This window comes from Gambusia affinis, linkage group LG12 (assembly GCF_019740435.1).
Source record: "Gambusia affinis linkage group LG12, SWU_Gaff_1.0, whole genome shotgun sequence".
NCBI lineage: Eukaryota > Metazoa > Chordata > Actinopteri > Cyprinodontiformes > Poeciliidae > Gambusia > Gambusia affinis.
The window spans coordinates 27,234,065-27,257,197 of record NC_057879.1 but is presented as its reverse complement, the minus strand read 5'-3'; the positions used below and the strand labels follow the sequence as shown (position 1 = coordinate 27,257,197).

Genomic DNA, 23,133 nt, shown 5'->3' with positions numbered 1-23,133 from the left:
ACTGCACACAGACCAACGATGAAGCCTGTAGCTTAAAATCCCTTGGAGGATTTTTGTTAAGATTAGAGGTGTGTGAATATCAAAAATTGACCCAAAATGGCCGCCTTGCTGTGCATTTTTAAAACATTCCTCCATCATTCATTATGGTCAGTCGTCCTGCTGCAAACATCAACGGTTTTGTCCCGATTGTATCGACTCTGTTGGATCTGAAGTTTCTCAGGTTGTGATAGTTGCACCAAACTTCGCTGGCCTGGTTGTGAGTCAGTTTGTAATGTGAGTTAAAGTTTCAGTAACCTCTGCAGATTGGCCTGAGGTAAATGTTCCAGACCGAGCTTAAAAGTCAGCTGTCAGATTTTGGAGAAGCTCGATGCTCTGCAGGTCTTTCGGGGAACTCGTTAAAAGTCGGACTCGCTCCTCGCAGCTGCTGCAGAGAGCTTGTGAACGTCAATACGAGTCTGAGCAGAAAACCCAGAAGACACGGATTAAAAGTGATGTTTTATAAAATAAATCTGGCGTCTCAACAAACTTCTGTCCTCCTGCAGCTGTTTAAACTTTCTGAAGGCAGAGCGTGCCGCTGTCATCTCCATTACTGAACTCCCAGGAAGATTCAAGGCCACTGAATTATTCAAGAAAACCTGAAGTTACTCAGATCAACTCAGAGATTTGATTTGATCTTTCAGCTCTGTGACGTTTCATGATATTTGGGCCGATTAAAACATTTCTGGACATTTGGATTTTCAGAGGAAACATCTGAGAATATTCAGATGTTTCTGCTGCAAAATCCAGTCAGATTCAAAAAGCCACTTTGAAATCTCTTAAACTAAACTTAACATATTTAGTATTTACTCCAATGTTTTAATAAAGTTTGGTTCTAATCCTTAGAGAAATGCTGCGTTACATTTATATTACAAAGAATCTATTTCTCTGCTGCTTCAAATAATCCAACTAAGATTATAAACTGTAAATCTGTTCATGTTCAGCAGGAAAACCTGTTTTTTCCTAAAACCTTAAACCTCTCAGATTTACTCTGCATCAGGAGAAACGTCTCCAAAATCCAGCAGGAAACGGATAAATTATAATTAATCCCAGATTTTTCTTTGTTCGTCTCAAGTTCAGAAATATTCAGGTTCACTGGGATTTTTGTAACAAGAGAGGAAATCAAGTTGGTGCTTAACTTCAGTCCAGCAGATTCTGCCGCTATAAAATAAAATAAAATGAAATGAAATAAAATGAAATAAAATAAAGCAACTTCTCTTGGAGCACCACAGCAGTTTTAAAATCCAACAGCTAAAATGAACATTAATAATTATAACAGTTAGAAACAGAACAAAATGACACATAAATCATGAGAATAATTATAATATTATGTTGAAACATAAAACCTGTAAAGAAACTTTTGGATGTTCCAGTTCTCAGACCGAGTCGGTCATCATTTATCTTTTTGTTTTTCCTTCTGCATGGTAACAAACTAACCTGCAGCTCGGGCTGCATATCTATGTCTGCAGCTCTACGTTTAAAATGCATGAAGTGCAGCAGACGAACTGCTGGGGGTCAGGGGTCGACCGCTGGGCCGGGATTGGAATAGGCCTGATTAGTCTCGCCTCGGCGAGTCTCTGGGCCGATCCATTCAGGAAGCAGAACCTCCATAAATCTGTGTGTGCGTGCGTGTGGGTGTGTGTGTGTGTGTTGGCTCGCACTGCGGCGTCCTGATGACAGCAGAAAACAAAAACAGAGCTGAAGATCTGCTCCAAAGCGACTCCTCAGGTTTTACACTGAAGTTAAAACATTTCAAACTTCATTCAAACGTTTTTTTATTTCCAGAAATGAAAGAGTCTCATTAATATTTATAAAAAAAAACATAAAGGGTTTTATTTCCTCTGATTCTGGTTCATCTGTTCCTTTAAATCTTCATTTTACTCAGTTATTCAGCAGAATCAGAAAGATTTAAAGGCTTTCTGAACCCGGTTCCTGTTGGAGGTTCTGGGAATAATCCAGATGTTTGTGAAACAGCTGCAGGTTATTGTTGTCCGTTTGAACAGATAAATAAAGTTTTTTTGCTGTAACGTTTCGTTTCTTCTGAGATAAACGTGAAGACGATCTCTGGAGGCTTCGTTGTCTCTGATTTAACAAAAACTCGCTTCACTTCCTGCAGATTATTTTTAGCCGACTGGAGGTGAGAAAACTTTTTTTATGACCCAGAAACGATTTAATCTGAAGCTCTGTCCGCCATCTTTACTGATGTCAACATCATCAACGCTCCTGGAAGCCGTTCAGAGAAACGGTTTGTTTTTGAACTGGACCCGGGTTCTGATCAGGAGTTTTCAGTCTGCAGATGTTTTCCCCTTCCTCTCCAGGACGGAGGAGGAAAACTAAACTCCCATCCCGGCTGCGACGCTGCCTCTGAATCAATACCGGGAGAGATTTTCCATCTCAGTGGCCGTTAGGACGCCGTCGGGGAGATTTATGTGATTGGTTGGCTGTGAGAGGTTGAGGCTGGCGACCGCGAGGCAGAAAGGAAGACGGATCCTGACAGAGGAGGTAAAGGGCAGAAAACCGGCTCAGGGCTGGAAATGAAAATGCAAATGGATGCCGACGAGGCGGCCCTGTGTTCGCCTGTCAGCGCGCTTTGACCTGCTGACAGCCGCTTCAAATGAAGCCGTTTTATAATCCAGGTTTTAACTGTTCTGGGGGCTGAAAGCCTCTTTGTTGGGCCTTCATGCTGCAGCGGAGCAGCGGGAGTCCGGGCCGGGTCCAGGATGGTTTGGACCGGTTTGGAGCCGCCAGGCAGACTGCAAGAAACAAAAACTCCTCAGGGGAGAAAACTCACTTCATCACTAAAACTAAAACTAAAACTGGCTGCAGGAGGAAAAACTCTGAGATTCACATCATCCTGCAGCTTAAAGGCTCTGGAGAATATCTGATCTATTTAACTCACATCTATTTAACTCTCATCTATTTCTGTTCAGAAACATGAACTGAGTTTCTACTGTGTTGAATGTTTGGGCTGGTGAAGCTTTTCTTCTGGATCCAGTTTGGTTCCAGTTACTTGTTTTGGTTCCGGTTCTGTTTGGAACCAGATCAGAGGACAGAATTAGCGTTAGCCAGTAAACTAAACATTTAGATTGTAAACTAAATATTTAGTTTAGTTTTTGCTAAATAATTAGCATGGTTGCTACGTGTTTAGTTAAATATGTACCTAGCAAAATATTGAGATAGAAAACTAAATATTTAGTAATGATTTATAAAACTAGCTTACTTGCTAAATACTGTTAGCATGTTAAACATTTAGCTCTATATTTAGTTTGTAAAATAAATGTTTAGTTTAGAAGTAAATATTTATCTTGGGTATAAATATTTAGCAGGCTAGCATGCTAACTAAATATTTCATTTGAAAGCTAAATATTTAGTTTTTAACTAACATTTATAAATTATTCATAGCAAGTTGTGTAGTTTCAGTTCTGTAGTTTTTCAGAACCCGACCTTTCTGGACCTTTGGCGCCGTTTCATTGGCCCAGCTGGTTCTGAGGCTGAAACATGGATCCGGTTTCCTGCCTTTGGAGTTTGGCTCCTTTTTGTTGTTCTAAATATAAAAATATTCTTCACATTTAATGTGTTTGTTTTTTTTCCAGTTAATTAAATGCTTTTTAATCTGATTATGCTGCTTTAATCCGCCTCCGTCTCTTTGATGTAAACATGTTTGTGTTTAAACTTCAGGCTGTTTTCAGCTCAGATTCTTTTTTCTCGTTTTGCCGGATCGTGGTTCCAGTCAGTCGTTAATGAAACCAGTAAAACCAGAGCCGATCCTCCCAGTAGGAACCAGCCGTAACCTGCGCTCGTTTCCTCACTCCGCCCTACAAATCAAACCGTACGGAGTCACAGGGCGGAGATTATGCAAATGAGACACGGGGGGAGGAGGAGGAGGAAGCAGCTGCTCTGATGGGACGGAAACATCTGGACCCGGAAACATCTGGACCCGGAAACATCTGGACACGGAAACATCTGGACACGGAAACATCTGGACACGGAAACATCTGGACCCGGAACCATCTGGACCCGGAAACATCTGGACCCGGAAACATCTGGACCTGGAACCATCTGGACCCGGAACCATCTGGACCCGGAACCCGCAACCTGCCAGACAGAACAAATGAAAATCATTTAAACACGGAAAAGCTGGATATTTTCTGCTGGTTAACAAATCAGTGGTGAATATTTCAGCGAAAACGTCCAGAAAGTTTCATTGACCTTCTGAAAGGTCAACAGGCTTCATCAGAGCCAGCGGGGTCAGAGGTCACGTGGAGAGGCCGTTAGCTTGGCTGAAAATCTTCTGCTTCTCACAGTAAATTGATGAATAAATGAAACCAGAACAGGAAGTGACATCATGTCGTCCTGCATCAGACAGACATGCTGAAGGGCTGCTGGTGACCTCTGACCTCCACCTGCTGTTCCCACTGACTGTTGGTTGCTCAGGTAACCGCCTGATGACGCCACAACGTTCTGGGATTTTCATCATGTTAAAAAATCACAAATTGATACGAAAGTAAAATTTTAACATTTTAATCTTTAATTTTTTGTATAAAATTATTTCAATCAACTCAGATTTTAACTTTTATTCTTTGATGACGAGTTTATTTCTGTAATATTTTAAGTTTATTCTTGTAAATTTTGCATTTTTTTCTGGTATTTTTCCAACATTTTTCTTTAACATTAAGACTTTTTGTCAATAACTTTATTCTGGTCATTTTATGACTATTATAAAATTATAATAAATTATAATAAATTTTATTGTATTATGGGTTTTACAACTTATTAGTTTTGACTTCCTGCCGTCCAACTTTATTCTCACAATATTAAAAATCAATTTTCATAACTTTTTTCCTCCTAATTATTTTTTTTTAGCTCTAATACAAATCTGATTATTTTATTTGCTTAATTTACTGTTGAGGAGGTGAAATAATATTTTTGATTTGGGATTTTTTTGTGACAAAGTTTAGTTTATAGCCGAAATAAACCATGAAACTGAGCAGGAACTGAACATTAATAATGTTCAGTTATACAATCTTCATTAATACAAGAAACGACTGAAGAGTCGATGGTTATGGCTCTGGCTCTGGTTCAGGTTCTGGTTCTGGTTCTGGTTCTGAATGTTTGAGGCCTGTGAGTAAACGATCGTGTTGCAGTGAGTCGATGTTTAATGTGTTGCTGTCTGAAGCCGCGTCCCTCCGGGGGCAGCAGCTCTTCCTGCTCATAATGTGAAGCTGCATAATGGCTCCGTCATTCAGGCAGAACATGAACGCTGCCTGCAAATAAAACCCAGACTGGATTTACAGCTGAAAGGCCTTCATGTCTGCAAATAGCTTTTCCATTAAGAGAACCAAGAAACACAGAGAGCGCCGTCAATCAGCGCTTCCAACCCAGCCGCCGTATTAACGGCTTTTTGGCAAATGTTTTAAATGAAAGTGAATTAGAGTGAATCCATTTAATGAACTCTCTGAGGCTCAGAGGCCGTCTGAGAGACGCAGCGACTTTTTGTTTCCAGGAGGAAACGTTGATGAGCAGCAGAATCTGTTCAGGAGGAAAACGTGACAAAGTTCAGAAAACAAACTGATGAATGTTTTGTACCGAGTCCAGTTCGGTCGGGGAGGTGTGAACGCTAAGCTAACTCTGGTTCTGCAAACCTCAGACTGGGTTCAGTGTGATATGTGAACACCAAACGGACTGGAGACCGGTCCGAAAACTGGAAGTGAACTACAGCGCAGGGCATTCTGGGTAAATCCAACCAAAGCTAACATGCTAGCCTAGCGCTAGCAGCAGAAATGTCTCCTGGTCTTCAGCCAAAGACTAAAGAGAAATCCTCCAACACTAAAATCTGACTCCTCCATCTTGTTTCCATCTGGTGAAGAAGGAAGTTGCTCTCAGTGTCTTCAGAGGTTTTTGTGTGGTTTCCTTCAGTGGTTGTCAAAATTACACAAAAACAGGAAGATGTCGCACTTAAAAATCCAATTTAGACAATTTATCGGAATAAAACAGCAGATCTGGGATTTATTGACGAGCTCAGATCGTATCGATCAGACGAGTTGTTCTGTCATTTATCATTCTGGTGTTTTTATTCAGCGTATGTAAACATCTGGCTTCAGCAGGAGCCCGTCACTGTCTGGGTTCAGGTCAAAGGTCATGCCTCTTCCCTGCAGTGTCTCTGAGTGTAGAATGAAAATCTGCTGGTTTCTGCTGCTTTTATTCCATCATATCGGTCCAAACAAATCAAGCTCCTGTTTTCTGATTAGTGCGTAGTGACTGCGGTTTAATTTATCGGTGTTGGGCCCCCGGGTGGCCTCTGGTGACCCCTAGTGGTCCCCGGTGGCCCCGGACCCGGCGGACCGAGCTGAATTTGGTTTCATCTGTTGGTCTGATTAGGATTCATGAGGTTCTCTGAAGCGTCATAAACAGTTTTTCTTTTTTAATCCGTTCACAACGCTCCTAACCGCACAGAAAACTGGAACGTTTGTACGAGGGTGACAGATTTCACGTCCCATCATGCATCAGTGATGCTTCACATCCACCGAGGATAAAGCGGCAGACCTTCAGAAGATTTCTCTTCTCTGTGATGAAACGAAAAAAGAAACTCTGGAGAAAAAAACCTGATTTTTGTTTTTTTACTTTTAGTTTGATGCCCGACTGAAAAGATTCGACTTCTCTGAACCGAACCGTTGGGAGTCGGAGCCAGGATGACGGGGAAATGTTTTCTATAAGTTTGTCTTTCAGGACAGATTCAGGAAGAACTAAATCTGGATTTTCTGAATGAAAACAGAAACATGACAGATGAAGGTCGAGTTTGATGAGACGTTTGGTTCTTCAGTTTGAACCAAAGAAAAGATGAAATGTTTCCATAATCTGAAATATTCTGAAGATGATTCCTGAGATTAAAGAACCTGCTGGTTCCTGACAAACTTCACCAGGCTGTGACCAGGAAAACTAACTAAACGTCATATAATTACTATTTTCTTTAGTTTATGTTTCAGTAATAATGATGACCGATGATCTGATTCCTGACGTCTGCAAACAGAAACAAAGACAGAAAAAACTTCAATGCAATAAATTCAGGAAAATAATTTAATAGACAAAAAAAAAGACAAAAATAATAAATGAAGAAAAATAACCAGGTAAATGTTCAACAATCTAAACAAAAACATCTGAAATAGATATAAATATGAGAATTAATAAAACATTTTTTATTATGATGAATGAATGAGAAAATAAGAGGCAAAATGAAGGAGTGTGTGAAGCGGTGTGTGTGAAGGAGTGTGTGTGAAGGAGTGTGTGTGAAGGTGTGTGTGTGAAGGTGTGTGTGAAGGAGTGTGTGAAGGTGTGTTTCGGTGGCGGCCCCCGGCCCTCTGCGGTTGGTGGAGCTGGACGTTCTCCTCTGCCTCCATCCAGATTACATGAATTTCTGATCTGCTGCTGTAAAAAGCATAAGACTGAAGAACCTGAGAGGAACTGCAGCAGCTGCTGCAGCCTGACTGGGAGCTCCTCTCTGGTTCCAGTTAGACCTTAAACCGCTGCTGCTGGTTGATTGTTTCAGTTTTAAGAACCTGGAAACAGGAAGCTGTTCTGGCTCCCAGCTCTCCTCACACACACACAGTCAGCTCTGAGTGTGTGTGTGTGTGTGTGTGTGTGTGTGTGTGTGTGTGTGTGCGTGTGTGCGTGTGTGGTGTGTGTGTGTGAAGGTGTGTGTGTGAAGCGGTGTGTGTGAAGCGGTGTGTGTGTGTGTGTGGGTGTGTGTGTGTGTGTGTGTGTGTGTGTGTGTGTGTGTGTCGGTGCTGATGGATGCAGCTGCTGCATGAACTTAATTAGCCATGAACGCCTGCAGAGCTGCACATCGCTGCTGCAGCTCCGGCGGGTCTGGAGTCCGTTAACAGCAGAGCCGAGCAGAAAAGCTCCCAGTCTCTCAGCCGGGGCCCTAACTGGTTTTAAACCATTAAAAGTTTTCATGGATGCTGCATGTAAACGTCTAAAAACCACCAGCAGTTCTGCTGATTCTCCACTGAAGCTGCAGACGACTTCAGAAACGTTTTAGTTTTTTCTCTGTTCACCAACCTCGTAACATTGTGAAATGTTTTCCTGCTTTCTGCAGCTGTACAGAAACAACAGAACAGAACCAGAACCAGGAGAAAACTGTCGGGTTTTACGGCTGGATTCCATCAGAAGGAAGTAAAAATCCCGTTCAGGATCGCAGATTAAAAACCAAATCAAATTCAACATGTCAGAGTGAAACTGAGAGGAAAATTCAACCTAATTCAGTTCATTTCTATAAACTCATCCTGAGGCACTTTTAAAAAATCTATCATATCCAAATGATCCTGGTTTTCACTTCAGGTTATTATTCAGATCAGTTTAAAAACATTAAAATGTTTCCATGGAAACCAGCCGATCAGTCGTTGGCGTTCAGCGTTCCTCCTGGATGGAGCCGCGTTTGTTAGTCATTGACTTTACAGCAACACCTGAGCAAGCATGAGGCGACAGTGGAGAGGAAAAACTCCCCTTCAACAGGAAGAAACGTCCAGCAGAACCAGAACCAGAACCAGAACCAGAACCAGAACCTGAACCTGGACCAGAACCTGAACCAGAACCAGAACCAGAACCAGAACCTGAACCTGAACCAGAACCTGAACCTGAACCAGAACCAGAACCTGGCTCGGTATGAGACAGAAAGAAACAGAAGAACTGATCCAGTTTTAATGAGACAGTTCCTCATAAAAACGTTTTTATAACCAGATTGAAACTCACAATGAGAAACTTTCTGATTATAGAGATAACAAATTTGATATGTTATGATGAGATTTATAAATATCAAATTACATCAGAAAGGTTGTAACAGTAAAACTGTTTCTGTGTCTAAAAGAAACAGGAGAGAAGAATCGTCTCAACCAAACGTTTTACATCTCTAACGTGTTTCCTGTCAGTATTTTTATATCGTTATAATAAGGAGGTTTTCTGGTTTAAACGGATTCTGTTCCTGATTTTACTTCAAACTCTGGCAGGTAAATATTTCTGAACAGAAACTTCTGAACATTAAACATATGAACAGTTTCTGTGTGAAGCTTTCTGGATGAAAAGCCTCCAGAAGGAGGGATCCGTCCCCCCGTCTGTCCGTCCGTCCTTCTGTCTGTACGGCGTTTTCCTCTGATCCTCGGCGGCCATTTTTAGGAGCTGCTCAGTGTAATTATGAACCATTACATGATTGTTGAGAGCCAGTCCTGCTGCAGGCTGAAATCTGTGGAGCGAGGCTCTGCTTTCTGACACATGGAGGCCTGTTATTATCAGATCCTGTGTGTGTGTGTGTGTGTGTGTGTGTGTGCGTGTGTGTGTGTGTGTGTGTGTGTGTGTGTGTGTGTGTGTGTGTGTGTGTGTGGGTGTGTGTGTGTGTGTGTGTGTGTGTGTGAGGGTTAATCTGCTCTTCAGCTCTGCCAGATAAGGAAGCGGCCATCGAGGAGTCAAGTTGTGACATTTTATTAACTGATTGCTCATAAAAAGCTGTAAAGGGCAGAACTGATCCAGGATAAGCAGGAGAAACTTCTCTGCGTTTGGAAAGCGGCGGCCGGCTGCGACCTCAAACACGCTGACATTTTGGGAAATGTTCCTCGTTAGCGACGCTCTGATGAATATCAGGCTTGATGACTGCATCATCCATTTCCCACAAGATAAACAGAAACTCTTTGATTTAAATTAGCATCAGTCATTATTTACTGAATGTATATTTTGTGCAAGCTTCATTAAACCACTTTGTTCTCTTTAAATGAGTCAAATCTTGATGTTTTCATGATTTAAAGCTTTAAATGATTTCCTTCCTGTGCTGCAGATCTGTCAGAGAAGAAGAGCGACCTGAGAGTCTGCGACGTCTCCACCTGCCGATACGGAGGCGAATGCAAAGACGACGGCGCGCAGCTCAAATGCGTCTGCCAGTTCCAGGTAAGAACAACAAAATACATTTAGCAACATTTCAGTAACTTTAAATAATTATGTCGGGATGTTTGTAAAGTTAGAGCATCAAAAATAACAGCAATAATTTAGATTATTTAGTTCTTCATGAGAAAAGAAATGATGGGATCTTTTTTTCAAAGTCATATTTTACCATGTTACTTATTAATGTCACATTAATGAATGTCATTTAGTTTAAAGTTAAATATGCTAAATATTTAGCTTAGCTACATATTTAGCCTCAAAGCTAACATGATGAAACTGTGACTTTAAAAGAAGAACCTCTTTCATGACAGACCAAACAACCCAAATAATTGCTGATCATTTTTGCCTAACTTTACAAACGGCTCCTCGTAGTTGGTGCCTCTTTTGGTTACAATTATTAAGAATATATTTTCCAAATCTATTTCTCCAAAATGCTTTAGTGATTTCCTTGAAGGAAACTTTTTCTGCCTCATCCTGTCGTCTTCCCAATGAAAATGTCCTAATTAAAGCACCAGGCTCCTCTGCTGTTGACTTTTAGTTTCTCTCAGTGTTCAGCTGGTAACAAACCCAAACAGTCATCTGGACCTCCGGACCGACCAGAACTCATCAGTCTGGTCTCAGTGGGTTTCCGTGAAGCGGCGGTCAGGCCCGCAGGCCGTCCCGCTCTGATTGGATATGGATTTACAGATCAAAACATCCTGATGATCAGATGCTTTTCATTAACAGGCAGGGCAACGTTGCCATGTTGGGCAACATAATCTGATCAGATTATTTCCTAATGACATGAAAATCAAAGAGCCCAGCAGTTATTTTACCTGTTTCAAACTTTTATTCTTTTATTCTCCACTTTTATTTTCTCATTAATCAGAACCTCAGCTGGATTCTGTCCAATCAAACAAAGATCTGACAAAACCAACTGAAAACCAGAAGCTGCACAGAAACTGAGGGACTGATCACAGGACAGAAAAAATATTCTTTTGAATCTGTTTCTGTCTTTTCCATTTAAGTTTGGAAACAATGATGCAGATTTCTCCTTGAGAAACTCCATGGAGCTGCTTTAGGGTTTTCCTCTTTGCTCTTTTACCTGAGCTTTCAGGATTTACGTTGTCTGAGGATGTTTACTGCCATTGTTGAGTCATTTCTGACCACTTTGACCTCTGGGTTTGACCTGCAGTGCCACAAAAACTACATCCCGGTGTGCGGTTCTAATGGAGACACCTACCAGAACGAGTGCTACCGACGGCTGGCATCCTGCAAGCAGCAGAGATCCATCTCCAGAGTCCATGACGGGCCATGCTCCGCCGGTGAGTCCAGCAAATACACGGAGCCCAGGGACGGCTAACAATCCAGCAAATACACGGAGCCCAGGACATACTAAGTCCAGCAAATACACGGAGCCCAGGGACAATTAACAATCCAGCAAATGCACGGAGCCCAGGACAGATACTGAGTCCTGTAAATACTCCGAGCTGACGGGCAGCTCAGTGCTGGCAGCAGTTTTAACATTTAACACTTGGAGCTTTTAGCTCAGAGCTAAATTTTTAAAATGTGTGATTTTCCTGCGGTTTTTCCAGGCTGCTGTGTTTTTAACAGACCAGTTGTTGCTCTGAACTCTGCAGATCATCATCAGTCTGATTGATTTCTGAGGACGTGTTGGTTAATTAACTGATCAATTTTAATTAGGAGCTTCTGATGAAAGTCATTAAAATCTCCTGAAGCTCAGAGCCTCTGAACTGGAAACTGCTCACTGGTTTTACATTTTATTTTTTCATTCAGAACGTTGGGAACAAATAATTCTGCTATTCTGGACCGGTTCTAGAAACGTTAAGATGATTCTTATCAGTACCAATGTTTTGTTTCAGTTTTAAATCTGTTTCTCATTCCAAACATAAAAACAGATTTACTGCAGCATTAAAGGGAGTTTATAAAAGAACAGAAGTCGTTTTTACTGATTGTTGAGCGTTTTGTTGGTGATGCAACAAAGAAACTAAAACAGATCAAATCTTAAAGGATTCAGCAAACAGGAAATAACTGGAGCTGAAAATCCAAACAGCTAACTAGTGTTAGCATCAGCATAAAAACCACCACTGCTGTGTTGATGTTTGTTTCTTCTGATAAAAATCCTAAAAACTCTCTAAAAGTTTTGGCCTTTTTAAAATCTAAATGTTTTCTGTAAGTGATGAAGAGTTTTTACTGAACGTCAGCAGCAGGACGATCAGCTGACCGACGTCCCTGCAGGTCAGGTGACTTCACGGTTTTCCCTCAGCGAACAGGAAGAGGTGATGCTGCCGCCAGCGTTCTGGTTTCCCCGGAGACCAGCCTAGTGCTCTTCAGCCTCCTCTTCCTCACCTCCCTGCTGGTTCCTGTTCCACACATTTACTGGAGAAACAGAAACATGGTCTGTAAGACCCGACCTGGTTCAGATGGAGGTCTGGACCGGAACACCAGCCGTTGCTTCCACAACTTTAAGGCTGATTTTCTTTTCTCTGATTTTCACTAAAAAGCTGAATCTCCTCGTTTTAACGGCTCGATCTGATGCAACAGGTTGTGAGTCAGACGTAACGCCACCGACTTTCTTTCATGACGGGATTCAGAGGCTGCTGTGTGGTTTTTATCCGTCTGAATTTAATCCAGTTTGAATCGACGCCGAAGTGTGAAGAAAAAACTCTGGACTTCAGAAAGCCGAGGAAAAGCTTCATCTGCTGCCGCTTCACCTCCTTTAGATTTGAGCTTTCAGAATCCACTCTGGAGTTGAAGGAGAAGCCGGTTTATTTTTCTCACTGATGAAATAACTGCAGAGCTGCAGGAGGATGAAGAGGAGAAGGAGGAAGAGTTATGACTGCAGCAGAGACGTTAGCGCTGCTTCCACATGTCAGAAGGCTGAAAAGATCAGTTAAAAAAACTCTTTAATGCTTAACGTAGCACAACGCCGGACAGGAAGGAAGGAGACGATCAATCAATCAATCAATCAATCAATCAATCAGATTTTATTAGTATAGCACATTTCAGCATTAAGGCATTTCAAAGTGATTTACATAAAATCAAACAGAAACACAAAGTGATGCAACATAGAATCAATAATAAAAACACATTAAAACAGATTCCATCAATAAATTTGTAATTGATTACGTTTCTAATAAAACTCTAAACAAGTGGGTTTTTAGTTGAGATTTAAAGGAAGTCAGTGTTTCAGCTGTTTTACAGTTTTCTAGAAGTTTGTTCCAGATTTGTGGTGCATAGATGCTGAATGCTGCTTCTCCTCATTTGGTTCTGGTTCTGGGGATGAAGAGCAGAACCAGAACCAGAACCTGAGAGGTTCTGGAAGGTTGATACAACAGCAGCAGATCTTTAATGTATTGTGGTGCTAAACCATTCAGTGATTTATAAACTAACAGTATTTTAAAGTCTATTCTTTGAGCTACAGGGAGCCAGTGGAGAGACTTTAAACCTGGTGTTATGTGCTCTATCTTCCTGGTTTTAGTCAGAAACGTCTTAAATCCATAGGAGGGAAGGAAAGGACTGAAGAAGGATGAAGGAGTTAAAGAAGGAGGCAAGGAAATGAAAGATTAAGGAAGGACAGAAGGGAGGAATTAGAGAAGGAAGGAAGGAAAGGAAAAGACTGAAGTACAAAAGAAGGAAGGAAAGAGGAAGTAGGAAGGAAGGAGTGATGTAAGGATCCTTGGGCTGCTTCCATCTTCCCAGCAATCAGGTCAGAGTGTGAGGTTCAGAGAAACGTCCAGGCCTCAGTGAGCAAAGGTTAAAGGTCGTGGGCGGCAGGTTGTGGAGCGTCTGAATGTTTCCCGATCAGGACGGAGGATTTCATTAACCCTTTAATTTCCACAACAGCTTCTGAAGCAGCAGCTGTTAATGAACGTCTCAGTTTCCCTCCGTCTGCGATTCGCTGATGGAACCAGAAACCAGGAGACGGTTCTGCCTTCTGACCCGTCCGCCGTCCAAACGGGTCCAAACGGGTCGCTGCTGGTTCTGGTCACAACACACCAAAGTTTTATTCATTTTTTCCAAACTTGTAATTTATTTCCTGCACACACCTGGGCATCATCGTCCTTAAACATTTAATCCACATGAAATATTCATGATGTTTAATTTTGACTCATCTGGAAACTGCAGATAAAACTGAAACATAAACATTTAGAAAAGCGAATATTCTGCATCCATGTCAATGAACAAGTAAATACACAATAACTTCAGAGTAAACACACGGACGTAATAATAAATAAACCAAACTAAATAAATAATAGCAGTATGTATTATCAATAATCACAATAGCAGAAACTAAACTGGAAATATTTCCACTCCAGTAAACTGAGCTGTCAGGATTCCACTGTTGGTTTCCTTTAGATTCAAATGTCTCCATCTTTTAGTCTTTATGTTGTTTTTCCATAATGTTGATGTTTTTTATTTTGCCTCTCCTTTAAGAGTTTTAACCAGCAAATATTAAACATTTATTCACAATCAGCAGAAACTCTAGTTAAGTATTTATAGTCTTTGTCCACCAAATCCCTGGAAACGTTTCCCAAATGAAAACAGATGAGTCCAAGTTTAAATAGATGCATAAAATAATTTTATGTCTGTTATGCCACAATGGTTGAATTTTATTTTTAATCAGCAGATTCAGGCCAAACACAAATCAGAAACAAGAACAGTGCAACATGTAACAAAACAACCCGATTCAAATGAAACCGAAACTCCAAACGTCGACAGACTCCAAATCTGTCGTCTCTTTCCTTCAGGCTTTGGTTTGGACCCGGATAGATTCTTTAGAACAGTGTTTGTTCTGATTTCTTCCATCTGTTTTTATTGAGTTGTCTGTATGAAACACCTGGTTGTGTCTTTAACCCATTTAAACGTTCTCTGGGTTTTTCACTCTTTATTCTGTAGCTGTTTGCCTTTCAGTTTAATCCTAAAGGACCAAATGGAAACCGATCAGTGATAAAACTAACTGAACTGAAGCTGCAGAATGTCAGCTTCTACTGTTTAAGTAGATAAAGATTTGTTTGCCTCATCCAGTTTTTATGTGGTTAGAAAAGTTCCTCGTTGGAGTTTTTCTCCGTGTTTTTCTTTCTGGACCCTCAGACTGCAGTCGCTGTTTTTGCTGCTTCATCAGTAAATTTGCCTGCAGGGAATCAATAACAACTCAGACATTTTTCACTCGGATCTTTGATGTCTTTCTTTCTAAAACGTTGAAGCTCAGTTTCACCTGCAAGTTTTAAGCCAAATTTTCACATTTGATCAATAAGCTGCTGGCAAAGTCATGAAAGTCTCCGAGTCACTCCGACTGTTTCTGCCCTCCTCGGATGAAAAACAACTTCCTGTGGACTGTGAGGAAGAAAATGTGAAGTTTAATGGAAGGAAGCAGCTGGGGTCCATTTCTTAATGCGACACCGCCGTGCCAGAAACTCCCAGACGGCCTTCATTTCTTTAATTCAGAGCATCAGAGCCAAGTTTGGAGCAGGCGCTCCATTTCCTGATGGAGCTGCAGGTCTGAGCCAAACACACCAGTCGGGTTTCATCCCATCCAGAACCGGTTCTGGTCCATTAAGGACGTTTGACCGTCTTACTGCTGATTTGAGTTGAAGTTGGAGGATCTGAACTACACACCTACATGCTATTTAGCAGAAGCTAATGCTAAAACAATAAATCTATGATTTGCTAAATGTTTACTTATCAAACTAAATACTTGGTCAAATAAATATCTTGTTCCAAACTAAATATTTAGCTTGAAACTGACATTTATAAATTACTGATGAATTATGATGAAAATGTGACAATAAAAATGAATCCTTAGTTGTTTTTGTTATTATTAACTAAATAACTCAAATTATTGCTGTAATTTTTTGACCGTTTATCTTTACAAACATTTTGCTCACCCACCTGTACAGTCTGCGATTCAGAAAGTCGTTCTTTGAAACAGAAACATTTAGGGGGAGCTAAGAGTTACCAAAAATGCTAAGCTAAAAATGAGCTGTTCTGTTAGCGCATTAGCGGATTAACCGTCAACCTGCTGGATGATTCTCTCCTCTGAGTCTCCACAGCAAACATCTGACCGCTGCCGTGTCTCTTCTGTCTTCACAGATCCCGGTTCTGGTTCAGGAGACGGAGACGGTGAGTCTCTGTTGTTTTTTTGTTTTTTTTCTTTGAGCTATTTAAAGATTTCATTTCCTGCTTCACTTCTGCTGTGACTGAAAGTCAAACAGAAATCAATTACAGCTGAGTCTTCATCTGCTCTGCACAAACAGTAACTGCTGCCGGCCTGAGTGTGTTGTGGCAGGAGGAACTGCTGTGTGTGTTTCTCCACGCCTCCTCTGATGCATATTAACTGCAGCAGTGAATCCTGCAGGAGCCGCTAAGTCGTCCCAGAAGAGCAGGCCGAATCTCTCCGTCCTGCGGGGGCCAAGATGGAAGCGCGGTCGATGCCAGATTTGGCAACCGAGACATTTTGCAGCCACCTGTGAGGACGGCCACATGGTCTGTTGTTTAATTTGGCTGCTGCAGGGAGGTTTTATTGGAGGCGGCTGCAGGAGACGCGCTGCCTCCTCCATCTGCACGGCGGGTTGACGAGCCGCTGCGATGAAACAGTCAAACCTCTGAGATTAATTACTGAAACAGCCTCCGACTCTGCTGCTTGAACTGTTGGGGAATTAGCGGATAAACGGTTCTAAAACCAGAACATGAACTCAGTGACGCCTGGCCATGGGAATGAAAACATATTTTACATCCTTTATTAAGCTTAAAGCAGCGCTGCAAAAACCGTGTTTTACAAACAATTGTTCCGGGCGGAACCTTTGTGTTCTTGTTTCTGGTACACTCAAAATGCACAAGCAATATGGACGACAGAACTGCTTCTCTCATCATATTGGGGTTCATTTTTGAAGAAATAATTAAGCAAAGTTGGTTGCTGGAAAGGAGTTTTGGTGTGCTTCTAACGCAAATTAGCACTTCAGTGCTAAACATGTAGCAGCTAATGCTAATGTAGCGTCTACAGTTCACATTTCTAAAGAAGATCCATGAATGATCAGAAACTTTGCACCAACTTGATGGTTGAAGAACAGATTAAAAACTTATCTTTGTTGTTGAGCTCATATCTATTTCTACAAAAAATTATAAAATATATTTCAATTAATTGCTCAAATAAGTCGATTAAAAAATTTAATTGAGCTCCACCACTAGTACACATGGGGAATAAGTATTTAATAATAAGTATTTAATAATATTTAATGATTTCTATTCATTATAGTACTTGGCAGTGAAACCTTCCCCTTCATGGAGAACTCTCTGTCTCTGCTGGGATTTTGACCCACATCTTGACGGTTCTGGTTCTGATCTTTGGTTCTTTTAGCAGCTGAATAACTGGAACATTCTTCACACTTTATAGGTTTTTGGTTTTATTATGTCCTGAAAGATCTGCCCTCATTTAATCCACAGTCTCTGCTGTTTGATAATTGTGCCTTTCCTTCAGCAGTGGAGTCTTTGCTCGTCTCTCTGCAGCCGGGTTTCTTCCTGCTCCAGTAGAAAAACTTTCACTTTTCTTTCCGAAGCTCTCTGTTTTCCTCGGCTCTTCTGATAATTGTTCTCTCAGAACTTTTGCCTCCTCTCTTATTCAGAAGTTACATTACATTTTGTAACTTTTTTTCTTGCTGACCCTTAATGAGCTGAGGCTTTTACTAGGCCATCAGCTGGTAAGAACTTACACCAATAGGAAGCAGGATTGTTTGCTAAATATAGAAATTTTTTCTTGGCTTTAGTGATGTTTCTGTTCTGATGGTAACTTTAGCTTTAGCTTTAGCCTGCTTGCTAAATTTGATCCGCTGGATGAACTTTCTCAGCTCAGTGTTTTGACGTCGGGGTGATGAAGGTAAATGTTTGCTAATCGAATCAGCATCGTGATTGGAGCATTCAGCCAGGATGAGAATCATGTGCTCCTCATATTGTGCAGTTCTTATCTTTATATCTTTATATTGGTCACAAATGAACAGAATCGAGTAAAATCCCAGATTTCTGTGTTAGCAGACAGAAACACGGTGTGTTAACCTGTCAGACGGCTGCAGCTGAGGCTCCGAAACAAAACATTAATCTGGACATTAATCCTAAGACTTTGTAAGAAAAGTTATTCACAAAACACATCAGACCTCAGGAGAATCTAATGTGATGAAATGTTAGTAAAAACAGGAAGGAGAAATAATCTGTGGAGATTATTTCACAGAGATTATCTGCTGCTGCTGCTGGTTTTTAAATGACCTTCTGTTGGTCGTTTCTCCTGATGAAACAAGTTCATACAAGTTGAAAACTCCTGACTGGATAATATTTGTAAATCTGTCAGATTGTGTTTAGATCTTCAGTCTGCAGCCTTTCAGGAGATTCCTCTCAGATTCTAGACTTTGATTAGGACGTTCGAAACCTTAATGTTTTCTCGATTTGGCCTGATCATTGGTCACTTCTTCTAAACACTGAAATTCATCTTCAACTTTCTAAAGAAGCCTAATCCCGGATCACTATGCTGCCTCCCTCGTGCTTCACTGTGATGGATGGAAGGTTTTCTGTCCGTTGTTTATCTTTTTCAGTCGTGGCTGCAGGTTCAGATTTAGTTCGATCAGAGCGTTTTCTCCACAGTTTGACTTCGTTCTGGATGATTTGTTTTGCTTTCGACCAGAAACCAGAACTTCCTGCTGCTCCTTCAGGCTTACATCCACATCCTGCTTATTTTTATCTCCTGTTATTTATTAAATTATTAAAAATTATTTAAATTTGTGCGCAGCAGCGGTTCCCAGCTGTGTCAGGGGCTTCCTTTGCATAAAGTAAACGTCAGTTTGAGTCTTTTAGGCGTTTTCTGAGCTGGATATTAATAAAAATTTGAAGCCATAATGTTGTTCAGGGTCGTGAGCCTCATGCTGCTGATTTCCATTCGCTGCAGGAAGTTTGTGAGCTGCTGACCCAAACGGTGGTGATAATAAGCTGCATCTGTTTTAGGCTACAGAATCTGTGTTTGCACGGGATTTAACGCTTGAACAGAAGAACCTTTTTCAGCCGGGAGGCAAATATTAGCGAGAGCAAAGAGGGAAACGACAACAGGAGTCAGAGAGGAAGCAGCGGCGTCCTGCTGTCAGCAGAAACAAAGACGCTGTTCGGCTGCAGATCCACGTCAATCGATGGAGCGCTGACTGAGCCCTCCATGTTCGATAGCTACACACACAGCAGGCCAATCTGTCAGGCACACACACACACACACACACACACACACAGTTTAATCGTGCTGCTGCTCTTGAAGCAGCCTGTGAACGCCTCTGCAGTTTAGCTGCATCGATTTGTGTGTCGATTTTGTTTTGCTTTAATTTTTCAGATGCAGTAACTGAAACATTTCATCCAGAATTTAAATGGAAATAACGCTGAACGATCTCACGACCTTCAGGAACTAAATGTTCGTTTCTGCTGCGTATTTCCAGGAATTGATTCTTTTCTGTTAGCAGAATGTGGAGCAGCAAAGACTGGATGTAAAACATGAAAACTGGAGTTGGAACAGAATTAAAAATTTAATACGGTTAATTTTAAGGTCGGTAAGTAATTAATCTGATTTTATTGAAACTATACATCAACAGCATGACCAATGTTTTCAATTCAAAAAGCCTTTTTGCTGGTAAATTTTGAATTTACAAAATAAAAATAAAGATATTTATAGTTTTTTATTTTTTCAGCCAAAGTTCGTCTTTCCAGAGTTTCATGAAGTCCTGATCATTCATGGAGCTTCGTTAGCAACTTGGACTGTGGACGCTGACATTAGCATTAGCAGCATGTTAGCATTAAGATGCTAACTCCTTTTAGCACAACCTGAAAACAGTCACTGTGTTTTCCAGAGCTGCTTATCGCTCCTCTCAGCAGATGCTGATTGTGCGTCAGATTTACGGGTGAACCACAAACACAAGATCAAAGTTTCTGCTGAAACTTTTATATGCAAAAATTTAATGAATAAATGAAGAAAACTAGAGCCCAGAAGACCTGAAACATGCAGAGAATCTCACTCCTCCATCTGGTTTCTCTGCTTTTCTAAGACAACAGTCCTGAACTCTAAACCTCCAGGCTCCGATTCCTCTGTGGTTTCTACATTTTGCTCTGGATTAGTTTCTTTCTCCCTGCAGGATTCAGCTTTTCTTCTGTTTTACAACAAAATTGCACCTGATGAATCATGAAAATGGCTCTGCTGATGAAAGGCAGCCCTGAATAATCCCTGCGGCGCTCTTAGCGCTTCGCTGCTGGAGAATGGACGTCGCCATGCGAGGTGGCATTAAACGCTGTAATGACAATAACAACATCAGATGATGATGTGGCGCCTCTGTTTCCATTTGGCCGATAAGCCTGAGCAGCCTCTCCACACGCTCAGCTGTCTGATGGGAAAACGCCGCAGCCTCCATGGAGGCGCCGCTCACCAGAACAAAATCCGGCACGAGCTGCAGGTTGTTTTCAAAATGAAATTAAGCCACTCTTCTAGAAAAGAGGCAGAACAAATAAAAAGCTGATTATTACGTTCAGCGATGAAGATCTGAAAAAATGAAGAGCTGCGCAGGCGGTGGATCAGAATCGACAGGAGGTGAAATTAAAACCAGTTTAACCAGAACCAGAACGGTGAGTGATGATGGATTCCCTTCAGCTTCAGTTTGACTTTGAGGAAACAGAGGAAACTAATGAAAGTTTTTCTCCTGGTGGTTTTATAGAACATCAAGGTTTAAAGATCCAGACTGGAAGATCAAGAAGAGTTTAACAAACCAAACAATGAGTTATGAACACAGTGGATACGGAGTCATTCGTCTCCTGTTCGTGTTTTCAGGATCCTTTTCCCTGCTGGTAGAAAAACACACAGCGACCTTCATAATTAATGGAAATCAGCTTCCATCTGAAAACTGCTGGTTTGGACTCCTGGAAGTTTTTATCCTCCAGCAGAAGATGCTCTCAGCTGGGCTCCAGGAAACAAACACAACTGATGAACGACCAGCTGGATTCATCACATCGTCCTCGAAGAAGAAACTCTGGTTCCTCCTGCGTCACGGACTGGACCTACCTGGACCTCTAAAGTCCACTAAAACATCCCAGTGACGCCTCCCACCATACCGCTGGTCACCAGTTAGTCTGAACGGAGGTCTCGTCCTGTTGGAGAGGATAACCGGTTCTGGACGGAGCACGACGGACAGTTTGTGGTTTAATGTGACTAAATGGTAAACGGTGTGAATGTTTCCGCGAGGCTCAGTAAAGGTTAAAGTTCAGCCTAATTAGCAGGAGTGTAGAGAAGCGTTTGCTGTTACTGAAGCGTTTTTCCCTCTCTGCCCGTCTAACAGACGATGAGGGCTCCGCCTCCGACGTCGGGAAGAAGTTCACCAAGTGCAGCACGTGTAAATATGGAGCCGAATGTGATGAGGACTCTGAAGACGTCTGGTGAGCCAGAAGTTAAAAACCTTTCATTGGTTCACAGATACATTATGTCTCCACTGATGGCTAACAGGTTAGCTGTTCTAATCTAATCATAAACATTAGCTCTAATGCTAAAATGCTACACGGACATGGTATTTAGCCAAAGCTAATGCTAAGCCGCTAACTTACATCTACTCTTGAAAGAGTCCAAATTCATTTTTGACATTATATTTTATTTTTTCCTCAAATATTTTATTTATGTTTATTTCTTGTTCCCTGTTGTCCATGTTTTTACTTTGTCGTGTCTTTGTTTTAAATAAAGTTATTGGGGAAACAGAGAGAGAACATGAGGAGAGGAAATGGAACTCCTGCTTAAACAGCCTTCAAAATAAAAGCATGTGTGTAAAAGGATCAAAGCATTCTTAAGTTAATAACCAAAACTTCACCACAGATGTTGAACTTTATTCAACTGAAAGTTTCCAAAATAATTTAACACTTTAGAATCTGATTGAGGGAAAACTAAGTTCACTAAACATTTTCATAGTTAGCTAAAACGCTAAACCAAACTGTAGCAGATTAGCGGAAGTGTCTCTGTTGTTTATTACCACTAACAACATATTTAGGTGACTGTTAAATAAACAGATGAAACATATTATGATATCAGAGAGTCAACTTAATGTTTGAAGGAAGAAGATGGATCCAAACTTTTCATTAAACTGCAGAGAAACATGAAATCTGCCCTGAAATGCTTTAAGTTAAAATAATCTGAGCGTTTTGGAGCTGTGTGTCAGAAATGGGTTCAGACAGTTTCATTTAAAGGAGACATTGTTCTGATGGTTGACCTTTGCCCTCAGGTGCATATGCAACATTGACTGCAGCGGCCACAATGAGAACCCGGTCTGCGCCACAGACGGAAACTCCTACAACAACCCGTGCCTGGTCCGGGAGGCTTCGTGCATGAAGCAGGAGCAGATCGACGTCAAACACCTGGGACGCTGCCTCGGTACAGTAAGAGTTTATCTCCTCTCTGACCTCAGGGAGTCTAGTCCAAGGCCGTTAACGGCTCCAAACCTATTTTAAGACCAGAGGAGATGAATCTTTCAGGGACTGGAAGGACTGCAGTGACATCAGGTTGAGTTGATCTGATCTGTGTGAAACAACTAAACATTTCCCAGTCAGCAATAAATCAATTACCTGCATGATAAATTCAAATAAAATCTGTAATTTCCATGTGGACTACAATAGTCAAAGAGATGTTATCCTTCAGTATCGCTGGAAAATGCTGCAAAGCATTGGCACCAGCATAAAGCAGCCAGCTTGCATTAGCTGAACCATTAATATTTGGTTCATCATAATTAATTAAATTTTTTGCTGTTTTAGTTGTTTTACTTGTTAATTTTGAATATTAAAATGTTTTCCAGTTTCTGTGTTAAATATTCTTTAGAAATTAAAGTTTTTAGATTTTTCAGAGGGTGTACTTACTTTAGTATTGTTGTAGCAAACAAAACATGGTCTGAAATGACAATATTATCATTTATCACAATAATTTCTGTTTTCGCCGAGTTGTGATGTTGGTAGTTTGTCGACACAGATGATGAGCAACAATCTTCCAGGAGGCTTTTATGTTGAAACAATGTTCATTTGGTAATAAATAAACCAAAAGATGCCAAAAAAAGGTTTCTCCCTCAGCATGACGCCGCCTCCTCCTCCTCCACCTCCTCCACCCGAAGTGTAGATTAAAGGCAGGTCGTCGTTTATTCC

At 41.1% G+C, this 23,133-nt stretch overlaps 1 protein-coding gene across 1 annotated transcript in view; it reads left to right on the top strand.

The window, feature by feature from the left end:
* The window catches only part of tmeff1a (transmembrane protein with EGF-like and two follistatin-like domains 1a), a 43,571-nt gene that overhangs the window by 8,358 nt on the left and 12,080 nt on the right, over window positions 1–23,133 (top strand). The window contains 5 exon segments of the mRNA XM_044135346.1: window positions 9,857–9,966; window positions 11,135–11,264; window positions 16,054–16,083; window positions 21,300–21,396; window positions 22,227–22,375. Of these exon segments, the coding sequence (XP_043991281.1) occupies window positions 9,857–9,966; window positions 11,135–11,264; window positions 16,054–16,083; window positions 21,300–21,396; window positions 22,227–22,375 (516 nt within the window).